At 38.5% G+C, this 13873-nt stretch overlaps 1 protein-coding gene across 1 annotated transcript in view; it reads left to right on the plus strand.

Moving 5' to 3' along the window:
- Positions 1-12844, plus strand: part of COL9A1 (collagen type IX alpha 1 chain) — a 117224-nt gene extending 104380 nt beyond the window's left edge. The window contains exons 37-38 of the mRNA XM_078156772.1: positions 5019-5096; positions 12432-12844. Of these exons, the coding sequence (XP_078012898.1) occupies positions 5019-5096; positions 12432-12616 (263 nt within the window). The 3' untranslated portion in view covers positions 12617-12844. The remainder of the gene's footprint in view (positions 1-5018; positions 5097-12431) is intronic.
- The last annotated feature ends 1029 nt before the right edge of the window (positions 12845-13873 follow it).

The raw sequence follows: 13873 nt of genomic DNA on the forward strand, positions 1-13873 counted from the left end.
TCTATTATAACTGTATGCTATATGAATACCATCCTTTTTGGAGAAGAACTTTAAGTAATTGACCTTCAGAAGTCATGCTAGTAATCTTACTGCTTCTCAGTCATTTATATTCAATAAGCATTTATTAAGTGCCTACTCTATGTCTCCCACCCATTAAATTTATATCAAATGAACTTTTATTGGTTTCCTTTAATAGATGAGGAATTATTTGGTCCCACCCAGTTCATGGATGCAATGTGGTCCATCACATTAAAATTTCCTTTACCTAAAGGGAACTAGGAACATAAGGTATATAAAAGTAGGCTTTTTTGGTATTATTTTTGTTAGTCCTAAATTAGTCTTTTTTTTCTTTTAATGTATTTGCTTCAGAAGTGAGCCCAGTACTCAATTAGTCTTTCAAACTATTAGTATTATTTCAAAATTTTCATAATCTATGTTGGCTTTAAGATCTTTTAAGCATAATTTTTATTTTTAGACATTTTGGTGTGACTCAAAAAGACATGTCAATATGCAGATTCATATTTGGGGGAAAAAAAGCCCATGTTATATCATAATTGTGAAGAACACTACCTTAAGTGTTAATCTCTTCATAGAGAATGGGAGTGTCAATTGTAACTTGCTAAGATGGGAAAGAAATAGAAATTCTAGATTGGTAATGAGTTTTTAAAGTTTTAAAGACTGTTCCCAGAGAATTGTTTTTCTTCTTGAGATGAAGATGTCCGTACATCTCTTACTCAGGGCAAGTCTCACCTTGGACCTATCTCAAGAAACAAAGAACAGATTCTAGAAAGGCAGATCCTTGTTTCTGTCCTGGATTCTACCTTACCTCTCACATATTCAACCAGTTACTAATTTCTGTTGATTGTGTCTCTTCTTGCATTCATCTCCTCTCTATTTCTGCTGCTGCCACTTTAATAGAAGCCCTCATTATCACTTGCCTGGACCATTACAGTATCTTCCTGATTGGATTTCTTACCTCTTTTCTCAGGGAGTCTAGGTGAAATAGTGGATAAAATGCTAGTCCTGGAGTCAGGAGGATCTGAGTTCAAATCTGGCCTCAGATACTTGCTAGGTGTGTGACCTTGGGCAAGTCACTTAAGCTTGTTTACCTTAGTTTCCTCAGCTGTAAAATGAACTGGAGAAGGAAATGGCAAAACCATTCCAGCATCTTTGCAAAGAACACCCCCAAAATGGGGTCACAAAGAACTGGATATGATTAATTGACAAAAACAAAAAAAACCCCCTCTTTTCTCCATAGAACTGGTTATGTCATGCCTCTGGTTAAAAATCCTCAGTAGCTTCCTGTTATTTCCCAGATAAAATTTTAAGTCCTTTGTGTCATATTTAAGACCTTCCACAATTTAATATCAACTTAGCTGTCTAGTTTGACCCATATTACTGCCTTCCTTGTATTCTGTGATTTAACCAAACTGAATTTATCTCTATCCTTTGAACACGATGGCCTTGGCCCATACTGTTCCCCATATTTAGAATGTGTCTTTCTTTTACTGTGTTTCTCTGTCTCTCACTATATCTTTCTCTACCTCTCCATCTTTCTATCTCTCTTAATGTTTCTTTCCCTGTCTGTACAACAAAGCCAATGTCCTGGAAGCCAGTACATTGTTGTCATTGGCAGTGCCTTCCCTATATGAGCAGAGAGGTCATAAATTGTCCAGTCCAGACAGTCCATGTCATTGCTAATCTCAAGTGAATTCTTTTCTTCTATTTTGTTACATTATACAGGAATATTCTACAAGTAGAACAACTTTCCCCCCCTTTACACAACTGTTTCATGTCAGGTTCATTCATTCTCAGGTCATAATTCACCTCATTTGGCAATCAAAAATAATGAACACCACACCAAAAAACAAGGAAACCATGACTGCCACCAGTCACTGCATAGGCAAATATTCCTGTGCAGTTTTCTGTAACATGTTTGAATAAAAATAATAATAGGATTTACATAGCACCTACCATGTGTGCCAGGCACTATGCTAAGTGCTTTACAAATATTATCTCACTTGATTCTCATAATAACCCTGGAAGAGGTAGGTGCTACTATTATTATACCCATTTTACAGTTGAGAAAAATGAGGCAGAGGTTAAGTGACTTGCCCAAGGTCACATGGCTAATAAGTATCTTAAGTAGAGTGGGAACAGAGCTCTATCCAGGATACCACCAAGTTATGCATGTGTGTGTGTGTGTGTGTGTGTATGTATATATATATATATGTGCATGCATGTATATATACATATACATGTGACCTATAAATGTATGCCTATATGTGTAAGCACACACATGTGCACATATACATATACATACACATGTGTATTTTAAGTATATATATAATATACGTATATCTCCAGTGAATCCTGATATTCTGTAACATTAAGGTGAAAGTTTACATACCCATGATGCTTCTGTTTTAGTTGTACTCACTCTGGTACAAGGATTTTTCAGAATGAAATGACTAGCTTTTCAAAATCATTTTAATTAAGAACCCAATTACATAATATAAGTGGAAGAGAAGGAAACTTCTTCTTTCAGATAAGCTTCAATCTTTTAGACCTGGTTATTTTCCATAGATCATCTAGATGATGATGTTACATTAAGATATTACAATTATCCTTTTAAAAACTAACAGCTAAGAAGCTATTTCAAAATTAGCAATTTAAATGTCATATCAGCGTCATTCTTAAGGCTTGCCTCCAAAGGCACCAACACCCACAGGAGACAAGAGATGGGAATTTTAAATTAAAATGGAGTTTTCAATTGAATTCTAAAGTCTAATTTATTTCCACACTCAATCTTGAAGACTGGGTTGATTTTCTACAATGGATTGCAAGGAAGTAACCTGCTATCTTTGCTGCCTTAATACTGCCCTTGTATCTATGCCACTGAGCTCAAAATTACCTGATAATAAGATCATGTTACATGGACTCTTGGACTGAGCCACATTACTCTAAATTCACTACAAAACAAGGAAGAATAAGGCTCTTGTGTTGCATAGGATTTAACATATCTCTAAAATCTAGGCAAGCCTCCTTTCTAGAATCACATAAACCTGACTCAGAACAAGATAGGAACAATAGGTATTCATTAAGTATATACTTTGTGCAGGATACTGTAGCATTGAGAGAGATACAGAGTTAAGATATGATTCCTGCCTTTCTAGAGCACACAGATACAAAATGTTATATGATAGATGCATTAGTGAGCTATGAAACTACTCCATGAGGTTGTTACAGATTGTTAAGAAGGGAAGACAGACCAAGGAAGGTTACATATCTGAAATGGATTTTAGAAGATGGACAGATAGGAATTCATCCAATGAAAAGAAAGAGAGTAAGAGGCAGAGAGACAGACAGGCAAAGGGATGTAGAGACAGGGAATATACACACATGCATAACTTGGTGGTGTCCTGGATAGAGCTCTGTTCCCATTCTACTTAAGATACTTATTAGCCAAGTGACCTTGAGCAAGTCACTTAACCTTTGTTTGCCTCAGTTTTCTCAACTGTAAAATGGGCATAATAATAATAGCATCTACCTCTTCCAGGGTTATTGTGAAGATCGAGTGAGATAATAATTGTAAATCACTTAGCATAGTGCCTGGCACACATGGTAGGTGCTATATAAATCCTATTATCATTTTTATTCAAACATTTACCTTAATGTTACAGAAAACTGCACAGGAATATTTGCTTATGCAGTGACTTGTGGCAGTCACAGTTTCCTTTTTGTTTTTTGGTGTGGTGTTCATTATTTTTGATTGCCAAATGAGGTGGATTATGACCTGAGAGTGAATGAACCTGATGTGAAACAGCTGTGTAAAGGGGGAAAAAGTTGTTCTACTTGTAGAATATTCCTGTATAATGTAAGGAAATAGAAGAAAAGAAATCACTGGAGATTAGCAATGACATGGATTGTCTGGACAGTATATGCCTGTCTGCTCATATGGGCAAGATACTGCTACTGACAAGAAGGTACTGGCTTCCTGGACGTTGGCTTTGTTCTACAGACATAGAAGATAGCCTTGTGCCCTGGACAGCTGTATTGCAAATGTATGCCATTGGCCAAACGTGGATGGCTCAGTGAGAACCTAACACTACTAGAAAAAGAACTCAAAATGTGCTTCTTATTGATGGTGAACGAAGAATGTCTCACCATTTAGTATTACTACTAGTAGAGAGAGAAGGACAGGTTGTGTGATTTTATTGGTATAGATAGGAGGGAAACAAGCATTTATTAAGCACCTACAATATGCCAGGCATTGTGCTAAGCCCTTTACAAATAATATTTAATCCTCACAACAACTCTATGGGATAGGTGTTGTTATTATCCCCATTTTATAGTTGAGAAAACTGAGGCAGACAGAAGTTAGTGATTTGCCTAGGGTCATATAGCTAGTAAGAATCTAAGGCTGGATTGGTACTTCCTGATTCTAAGAGCATCAGTCTATTGACTGTACCCCTTGGCTGTGTTTCTTGGGAGCTCCCAGATAAAGAAACTGCCTTTAACGATGCAGGCCTGCACATTCTCTATACCTTTTCCGTTTTAGAGAGTGGACACCAGTGCTGAGAGATTGTGAACTGCCCAGAGTTAGGCAGTTGTCATTGCCAGTGGAGGCAGGACTTGAACCCAGAACTTCCTGGTTTCAAGGCCCATTCTCCATCTACTATAGTCAGTGGTGTCCGACTCAGAGCAAGGGATCCCTGGGAGCTCCATATTGACTTAGAAAGCCACAAATTAACAGTATCTCTGTTGTATTTTTATTTATTTTGCTAAACATTTCCCAGTTATATTTTAATATGGTTGGGTGGCATTCAGTGCAGGCAGTGCCTCTGCATTTCATGATGCCTCATCCCAAGTATCTTACTATGCTTTAAAATAACATCCAGTTTGGCAACAGTTTTATGTTAGCGAACTCCATGGCTTTCACTGCTATAAACAGGTAAGGTTTTCTTTTTTTCCTAAAAAAAAGTTGTGGAAAACAACATTTCTGTATTTTAATGCAGGTGACTTGGGTGAAAGGGGTGAGAGAGGACCTCCTGGAAGAGGACCCAAAGGCTTGCCAGGATCAATTGGTCTCCCAGGTAAAAACATGGGGATGAGAACATTTCTTATCATTATATACAGGATATGTGCCCAGTACACAAAGATCTGTTTCTCTGGTATAATGTGTGGAAATGTGTATCTCTTGGTTTAAACTATCTGAAATACATGAAGGATATTAAGAGCATCTAATGCCAATGCAATGCCAAAAAAATGAAAGGAAAGAAAAAAGGTTGAGGGAGAATGTAGACTAATAACTCATTAATTCAGATAAATTGGGGAAAAGGCAATTAATCAGTACAAAGTCTGCATTATAGGTCATTTAAAAAGATAAGACATTTTAATACTTAATTCTGTAAAGTAACACAAGCTATTAACTAAAAGGTTTTCTCTATAACCTACTTAAATGAACAGAGGTCTGTAATTGACAGTCACTGTGGGTGCAAAATAATAATAGCCCACATTTGTATAATGAAGAAGCTGTAGCATGCTCAGCAGCCACACCACATGGTGAAACTGTCTCAGCAGACAGGACAACAAAAAGTTGAGGGTAATGGGCAGGCCTCAAACTGGTCAGTGAGTCAGGAGGATGTTTAATCCAAGCATGTGAAGACTTCCCCCGGTGAAATGGGTGGGTGAAAACAATTTGTTCCAAAAAGCCATGAAGGCAGCTGAAGCAGGCACTGTGGAGTGCTTAGAGCTTGGTCAGACATTGAAGATGCCAAGGTCATCCACTACATCCCAGTTGTCTTGACTTTTGTCCTGCTACTGAACTTCAATGGCACTGGAATACAGTGAGGCTGATGACTTTGCACAACTTTGCCTCACTTAAATCCAGTTCTCTCACACGTCAAGACATCACCCATCATCCACTATTTTACTCCAACATCATGATGTCGTCTTTGAAAACAAAGAATGAACAACAACATAAATTCTCTCAATTGCATCCCTCACAACAAATCTTTGGATAGTTGCCGTAATTGTCTACAATTTATAGGTGAGGAAACTGAGGACCAGAAGTTTAGCCTTTTGTACTGCAAAATATGTGAACAATTTCCCCACTATAATTCTTCTCCCCCCAATAAAAAGTACAGAAATAGCATTAAGCATAGTCATGTGGGAGTTATCATCAATTATCCACATTAATTTGGTTTTCACTTCATTTTGTAGAATGAATAATCTCTACAAATAGAAATTGCTTCAGAGTAAATCCTTAAAAACTCCTGGTATAGTAGCTAGACTGTTGGACTAAATCCATTCTAAATTGGTGATCTTATGACTCTCTCATTTTTGAAAGACAGATTTAAAAAGCAGCCATGAGGTTTGTCCTGAACTCTTTGCATCTTAGTGACAGAAGACTCTGTGAGTGGAAGCCTGGGTGCTTATGTTACCAGAGTAGTGTCAGCCTCCTGCTGCTGCTTCCAGTAGTAAATATCAGTAGCAATTAGGGTAGAACTATCAATCCATTTAAAATTGATTCATAGCCTCAGCTCCATAGTGGGAGCACCGGAGCAAGGTCTAGAAACAATTCAGTGTAAGATCAATAGGCCCCTGCGGAATCATGTCTCAATGCATCTGCACCCAGCCAGCTCAGGGACCTTTTATCTTAGATTGTCTTGTGGCAACTGTAGTTTAGACAGAATCCCAAAACACCCATTTTAGTATAGAAGACAGAAGAAAAATTGGGAATTTTGGAAAATTGGCCCTTGAAAACTTAAAATACAGAAATATGCTTCTTTCTCTTTTTAAAAACTGCCAAAGGCTTATGTAGTTTCATCACTGCCGGTTTTCATTGATGTTAAAATCATGTCTTAGTTTCCTAATTTAATAATCCCTTTGCTGTTGGTGATATATCATCTCTATTTAAAATGGCATTTAAGAAATGAATAAATTTAGAAACAGAAAAAGCATTACTGTTAGAAAGCTGTTGATTCATGGGTCTTTCAAGATGTTGACTAAGGACTGCCAAAGGCCCTGGTGATTGATGAAAAGGGGAAGAATTCAGCTGCATTCAAGGAGATGATAAGAGGAAGACGATGCTGCACATTTCATTATTTAACATGATCTGATCCACTGTGTAATGCATGGAACAGAGGAGCAAAGAAATGGAATTTACCATTCCAGAGTAGGTGGTTCCAGTAATAATGAAATATTGATGACATCTACTCTCAAATCAACAAACATTTCCTAGGGGTCTGCGCACACCAGGCACCTGTGCTAAGTGCTGGGGATACAAAGAAAGGCCAAAGAAACTAAATCAAACCAAAATGAAAAATCGAAACCAAAACCAAACCAAACCACACAACAACAACAACAACAACAATAACAATAACAAAAACCCAACCCAGATCCTTTCTCTCAAGGAGCTCACAGCCTTATGGGTGTGAAAGACCTAGCAGTCTATATGACAGCTCTTGTAAACTGTTTTTGTCTCAATTTTGTTTACAATTAGTACTGGTATTAGTAAATGGCCTAATTACTTGTATTGATTACATCATTCTCTGTTATTGGCACCTATTTCACTTACTAAGTTGAGAGGTGGGGATAGGGTCTCTACCAAATACAAGTCAGTGTCTTAGAGAATTAATTATGAACACTGAGAAGTTAAATGACTTGTACAGGGTCACACAGCCAGCATGGCTCAGAGATTTAACTTGATTATCCACTCTGTCATGCAGTCTCTTGTTGACAGTTATCCTTTCGATTTGCTAGAACATCATATGGGGGTAAAAAAAATAAAGGTTTACAAAATCTTTTGTACAAACGATCCTATATGACTTCTCATAATACCTCTATGAGGTAGGTGGTGCAAGTATTTTCTTCCCCATTTTATAGATTAGGAAACCGAGGCAATTGACCCAAAGTCACTTAGATAGTAAGTGGTAGAGCTCATATTTTTAAACTTCAAATTGGATACTGCTTCTGACATTTCTGTTCCAAGAAAGGCTTATTGGGACAATCCAGCATGAGGTGGTACTAAAGATGGCTGAGGGAGCTGTTTAATGTCGTTCTATGATGGATCCTAAGAAAGAAGTAGGTAGGCATCAGAATGGAAAAACTGGAGATCATCTGAGTTCTTCCTAAACCACTTCTTCACATTGGGACTTCATTAACGTGTTTCTTAATATCAGATACACTCCTACGCTGTAGAGTGAAGTGCCCCCTCCCAGGATTTGGTGACAATTCCAAAAGGGCTGTACCAAAAAGTTGCTTTTGCAGTGTCTGTGAAAAAGATTTCTTGATATATTTCAAGGGATCATAGGATTTAGAACTAGAAGGTACTGTGTTCCAGTTTTCTCTTTCTTCTCACTTTTGTTTTAGAGAAAAATAATACAAAAGTGTGTTTTCTGTGGTCTTATTTTCAGCATTATAATTTTACTAGTAGAAGCATATGGAGAAGTTTCCCAGTTTGCATGCCTCACATCTGTTCTTTTCACCTTCTGTCTCCTTCCTTTCTCCTTCCTTTTTCCTCCTCCATTCCCTCTATGTCTCATCCTCTCCCACTTATTTCCTTATGCCTCCTTCTTTGTCACTCAGCTATTCCTTTCTCTCTTAATTTTCTCTCTCTATTCCCTTCTTAAATTTCTTATCCTCATCTTCCTCCCTTTGGTATCATCCTGCTTCTGAAGTTTTGTGTTTGGTTCTGGGTGCCATTAGTTTAAGTTGAAGAATGTCCAACTTGGGTGGTGAAAGGTTTTGAGTCCATGTCGTAAAATCATCAATTGAAGGAATCTTGTTTAATCTGGAAAAAGAGGAGACTCAGGGGAATAGGATAGGAAACTTTAAGGATTTAAGTATTTAAGTATTGTCATATGGAAGAGAGTTAAGACTTGTTCTTTTTGGCTCTATGAGGCAGAAGGAGGAGTAATGGGTAGAAATAGAAAAAAGGGGCAAATAGAGGCTTGATCTTAGGAAAAAATTCCTACCAATCATATCTGTCCAAAGTAGAGTGGATTGCCTTAAGAGGTGGAGGGCTTCCCCTCACCAGAGGTCTTCATGTGGAGGTTAGATGACCACTTGATGGTCTATATTAAGTGGCCCCTCGTACTAAGCACTGGAGATGTAAAGAATGGCCCAAAGAGTCCCTCCCCTCAAGGAACTCTCCTTCTCACTGGTGTGTTACTCACTGGGTATCTTCTAGTGAGGACTCCTTTTGTGTAGGAGTCAGACCAGGTGCCTGCTAAGGTTCCTTCCGACTCAATTTCTGATTCTGTTTCTTTCTTTTCTTTGAACTCTCTTGTCTCTCTCATTTCTCTGCTTTTTTTTCTCCATGCCTCAGTGCTGACCCTCTGTGATCTTTGCTGCACAGTTATTGGGGAGAAGTTATATTTTATCTAGTCCATCTCCCTCATTTTGCAGATGATAAAACTGAGGCCTGAAAAAATGAAGTGCCATGCCCCACAGGGTCACACAGATTGTGACAGACCAGGAATTTGAACCCAGCTCTTCTGACACCAAAGTCAAATCCAATTCAACTCAATAAACACTTAACAACAGCAACAACAATATTTATGTTGTACTCATTATGTGCCAGGCACTGTGCTAAGTGCTTTACAATGATTATTATCCCATTTGATCATTATCTCATTTATTGAGCTCCTACCACGTGCAAGGCACTTTGCTAGGCACTGGGATACAAAGATAAAAATGAAACAGCTCCTGGCCTCAAGGAGTTTACATTTTACAGAATTTCACCGTCCCCTTCCGCAATCGAAAGGGATGCTGCTCTGCTGTCTCAATTGCTGGGTTTTGAAGACATCAGTCTTTCTTTTTTCTTTTCTTATTCTCAATTGTGGCTGACTGCTGCTATCGTTTAGTTTGTTTCTCTTATTAACCGAGGTTCTGTAAGCTGGTTCCCTCTCATCTCCATTCCATTCATGAATCATACTTTGCACATTTGAAGAAGAAGCTATGCTGAGGTCCTAATGCCTCTCTTAAGAGTGTGATCTCCCTATTGAGGATGATACAGCAGAGGTCAGACATTTGGGATCGCTATAAAATACGGATCGTATGGAGTAAAACCACTGGCCATATGCTTTCCCCCTTCCTCCTTTTCTTTCATAGCCTCTCATGTGTAGGTTATAGGCACTGAAGATTTAAGGGCTATTGGTCCATGGCATTTTACAAGCTCTTTCACTTGTTAAAATTTTCTGATTAGCAAACTTGCCTTTTAAATGTTGATTTTTTTTTAAAGTGAGTATTAGGTGATTCTAAGGCTTAAAATGCCCCCTAGAAGCTTTCCCCATTTGCACAATAGATGCTAAGCTGATTTTTTAGTTATTTTGTGGGCTTCAAATAAACAGCTTCTCACAACGATTTCCTTAAATATATACTGCCTCTTTAAAAGCTGACCATTAAGCTCAATGGCAACTCCCACCCTCCAAATATGAAACCCTCAGTGTTCTTGGAGGGAGACTCTGGGCCAAAAATAATAAGCTGTGGATTTACAAAGGCTTGATCTGATATAAAAAGCCATTTACAAAATTTCAGCAAACACAGCCCCTTTCATTTGCAAAGCATAACTTGGCTAAAATGCTCCTGAGAATCCAATCTCCTGAATCAGTATCCAGAGACATAGCACAATGCTTCCCTCTAGCGCTGGTATAGTGAATGACATGAACATTAATAAAAAGTTGGAATGGTTGGTAATAGCATTTCTTTAAAGCCTATGTCTAGCAAGGATACTTTATAATCATTAAGTTATTGCTCTTACGGATGTACCCATAAGAAGCATAAGAGGAGAGCAAGTGGGCATTAGCCAATGATATAGCTCTCTTACTACCCTGGGACAGGTTAAAAATTGGTATATCATTTGTAAATTATCCATCCAGGAAGATACTCCCTGGGAATGACTTACACTTTGGGGGAATGAGGCATCCTGGGATGTGCAGTCTTGGCCAGTACTATGAAAAAGTAGCACCGTCCTCCCCCTTTTGTGTGCTTTGACATTATTAATGTACTCAAAGAATCATAGCTCTAGGGCTGGAAATGACCTCTCTTACCATTCTGCCTTATTTACTCCTCAGGAATGGCATGAACACTGGAGAATACATGGCTCAGAGGAGCCTCTCTGACCAAAACCACCCAACAAATTAATTGTAGCTTTGTGAACAATTGCCAAAGGTTCACCAATACTTTACTGCCAGAACTAAACAATATGACAAAGCCAATTTCTCCTGAGCCATTCTCATGAGCAATAAGGCAAAATCTCTAGTGAAGTTTGTTGAAGCTGGTCACTGACTTTCATGCTTGAGGGGGATCAGTGTTGGATTCCAGTTTTTGTGAATGCTCTGGAGCTGTGTCAAATTTCCCTGTCCTTTCTTGGTGTGGAATCTTAATTATCTAGTGGCTAGGATTCATTGTGTTTATCACCATGGTCCAAATTTGGTTCCCAGAAGGCCTTTTGGAGGCAGTGTGGTATAGCGGATTGAGTGCTGTCTTGGAGTCAGGAAGTCCTGGGTTTTAATGCTACCTCATACACTTATGAGCTCTGTGACCTTGGGGAAGTCATTTGGCTTTTCTGGACCTTAGTTTCCTATCTATAGAATGAAGGAGATGACCTTGATTGAGATCTCTGCCAGCTGTAAATATACGATCCTATGATCTTATTGCCTGTATGCTCTTCCAAGGATCTCTTATTGACAAAAATATTTGATTCAATTTAACAAGCATTTCTTAAGTGACTACTATGTGTAAGGCATTGAGCGGTCCCAACCCTCAAGGTGCTTATGTTCTATAAGACTATATGTAGAATGGCAAGAAAAGTCTTGTCTTTGGGACGTGGGAGTTGATCAAATGTTTAGGTAGGAATACCTTACCACCATGGAAGGCTGCAATATGGAGAACTGATCTACAGTTATGTTTGTAATCTTACCCACAAGGTATATATAGAAATGGCTTAAGTATGGCAGGCCATACCATACTTGAATTTCCTTGGGTATAATCCATTTGTTTATTAATCCTCCCTCCCCCCAATCTGTGACTGTTGTAGACTTCTGAATACACAATTTAGTGGTCTAATAATCACTAGACAATAAGAATTGGACAAGGATGCTATAGAAAGGTTTCATGTACCAGCTAGGAGATTGGGCAAGTTAACTTTTAATGTCCCTTTCAACTCTAAGAATCAATGAAAACTAAGTCTATTCTTTTCAGGGAAGGGATAGACCTCTTCCTTCTTAAAGATTTATTAAGCATTCAGATTTGGTATATATTGTACAGAATAAATTGAACAATGGCAAACTGAAAGGACCTGGTCCATTCTATGTCTTTTTGCCCATGAGACTTCTCCAATTTACACATGTATGTGTGTGTATACATATATACACACATGTAAATGTATATTTTATTCATTTTCCTCCTTTTATTTTCCTCAGGTGATCCAGGTCCAGCAAGCTATGGGAAAGAAGGACGGGATGGAGAACGAGGCCCTCCAGGTCCTGCAGGAATTCCTGGAGTCCCTGGTCCCCCTGGCCCTGCTGGTCCCCCTGGTTTCTGTGAGCCAGCCTCCTGTACGGTACAGGCTGGCCAGCGTGCTTTCAGCAAAGGGCCAGATCAGTGACAGGTCTGGTGTCTAATCACTATTTCCACAGATAACTGATGGCAACGGGAAAAAACTGAGAAGCAGTACACAAAGCCGCTGAACAAGAGGAAGACTTTCATTATTGTTTTTAACATTATTACAAAAGTTGTACTTGACAATCAGATTTAGAAAAATGGTGCTATACAAGAAGATTTTCTGTCTGTTCCTCAAGAGGAAAAAAAATGGCAAGGTTAGCAAAACCAGATCCCTTTAAATAAAGATACATCCCTGTTACCAGCAGCCCTGATTTATAGTGTGCTATATACATACATGATACTGTATTTTGGGCCCCTGAGCCAATAAATAAACAAACAAAAAAGACTGGTTTCCCTCAGTTGCAGCAGTTACCTTCATCATCTAGTTAAGCCTTATTCTCAGATCACCATTCTGGCTCTTAAGGAGATGGCTGCCAGAATGCTTATGAAGACACCTGCTACATTGACTTGATATGGTGATACAAATCTCTGTCAATGTATTATTGCTAGATGGGCATGGCAAGCATTGTGCCATGCTGAATGGCCTCCATAAATCGCACATGGGTTTTCATTCTGGGCTATGGTTTCTGGTGATCCTTATTGTTTTGGGAAATTAATTCCACCTTGGTTCCTTCTGTGAAAAGTCAAAGCAGCAGGGCCATGAGCCACTGTTAATGGAGTCATGATGTCCAGTAATTCATAAGCTTTATCAGTCAGGTTATTTATTTTAAAGTAACATTACTCATTGTACCAAAAAAAAAAAAGAAATAAACACAGTTTCTTAACTCTTTGCATGTTTTTGTATCAATAACCATGGTCAACAATAACAACTGGCATTTATGTAATGCTTTAAAATTTGCAAAGCTATATCTGTAGTCTAAGTATCTCAAACAGGGGTGGGGAATCTGTGGCCTCAAGAGGCACATGTGGCCCTCTAGGTCCTCAAGTGCGGCCCTTTGACTGAATCCTGAGGATTCATGTGGCCTTGAGGCTGCAGATTCCTAACCCCTGATAATTGGTGAATCACCAAACCTCTCAGTGCTCAATAACTCTCTAAAATGTTAAGTTGAAGAGGATAGTTGTCTATCTGCATTAGTAGAGTGACCTCCTTCACCTGTGAGCTCCCTGTGTAAATATTTGTTACAAGGGCTTTGTTTTTATTTCTTTTTTCAGTGGGGGAAGAAGAGGGAAGAGGCATGAGGGAGAGAAAATAGATGTTTGTTAATTGAAAAAGTTTTTTTTTTAAAAAAAGGTAAAAGTA

Source organism: Phascolarctos cinereus, unplaced genomic scaffold, assembly GCF_003287225.1.
Source record: "Phascolarctos cinereus isolate Bilbo 61053 unplaced genomic scaffold, phaCin_HiC Scaffold_5;HRSCAF=322, whole genome shotgun sequence".
NCBI lineage: Eukaryota > Metazoa > Chordata > Mammalia > Diprotodontia > Phascolarctidae > Phascolarctos > Phascolarctos cinereus.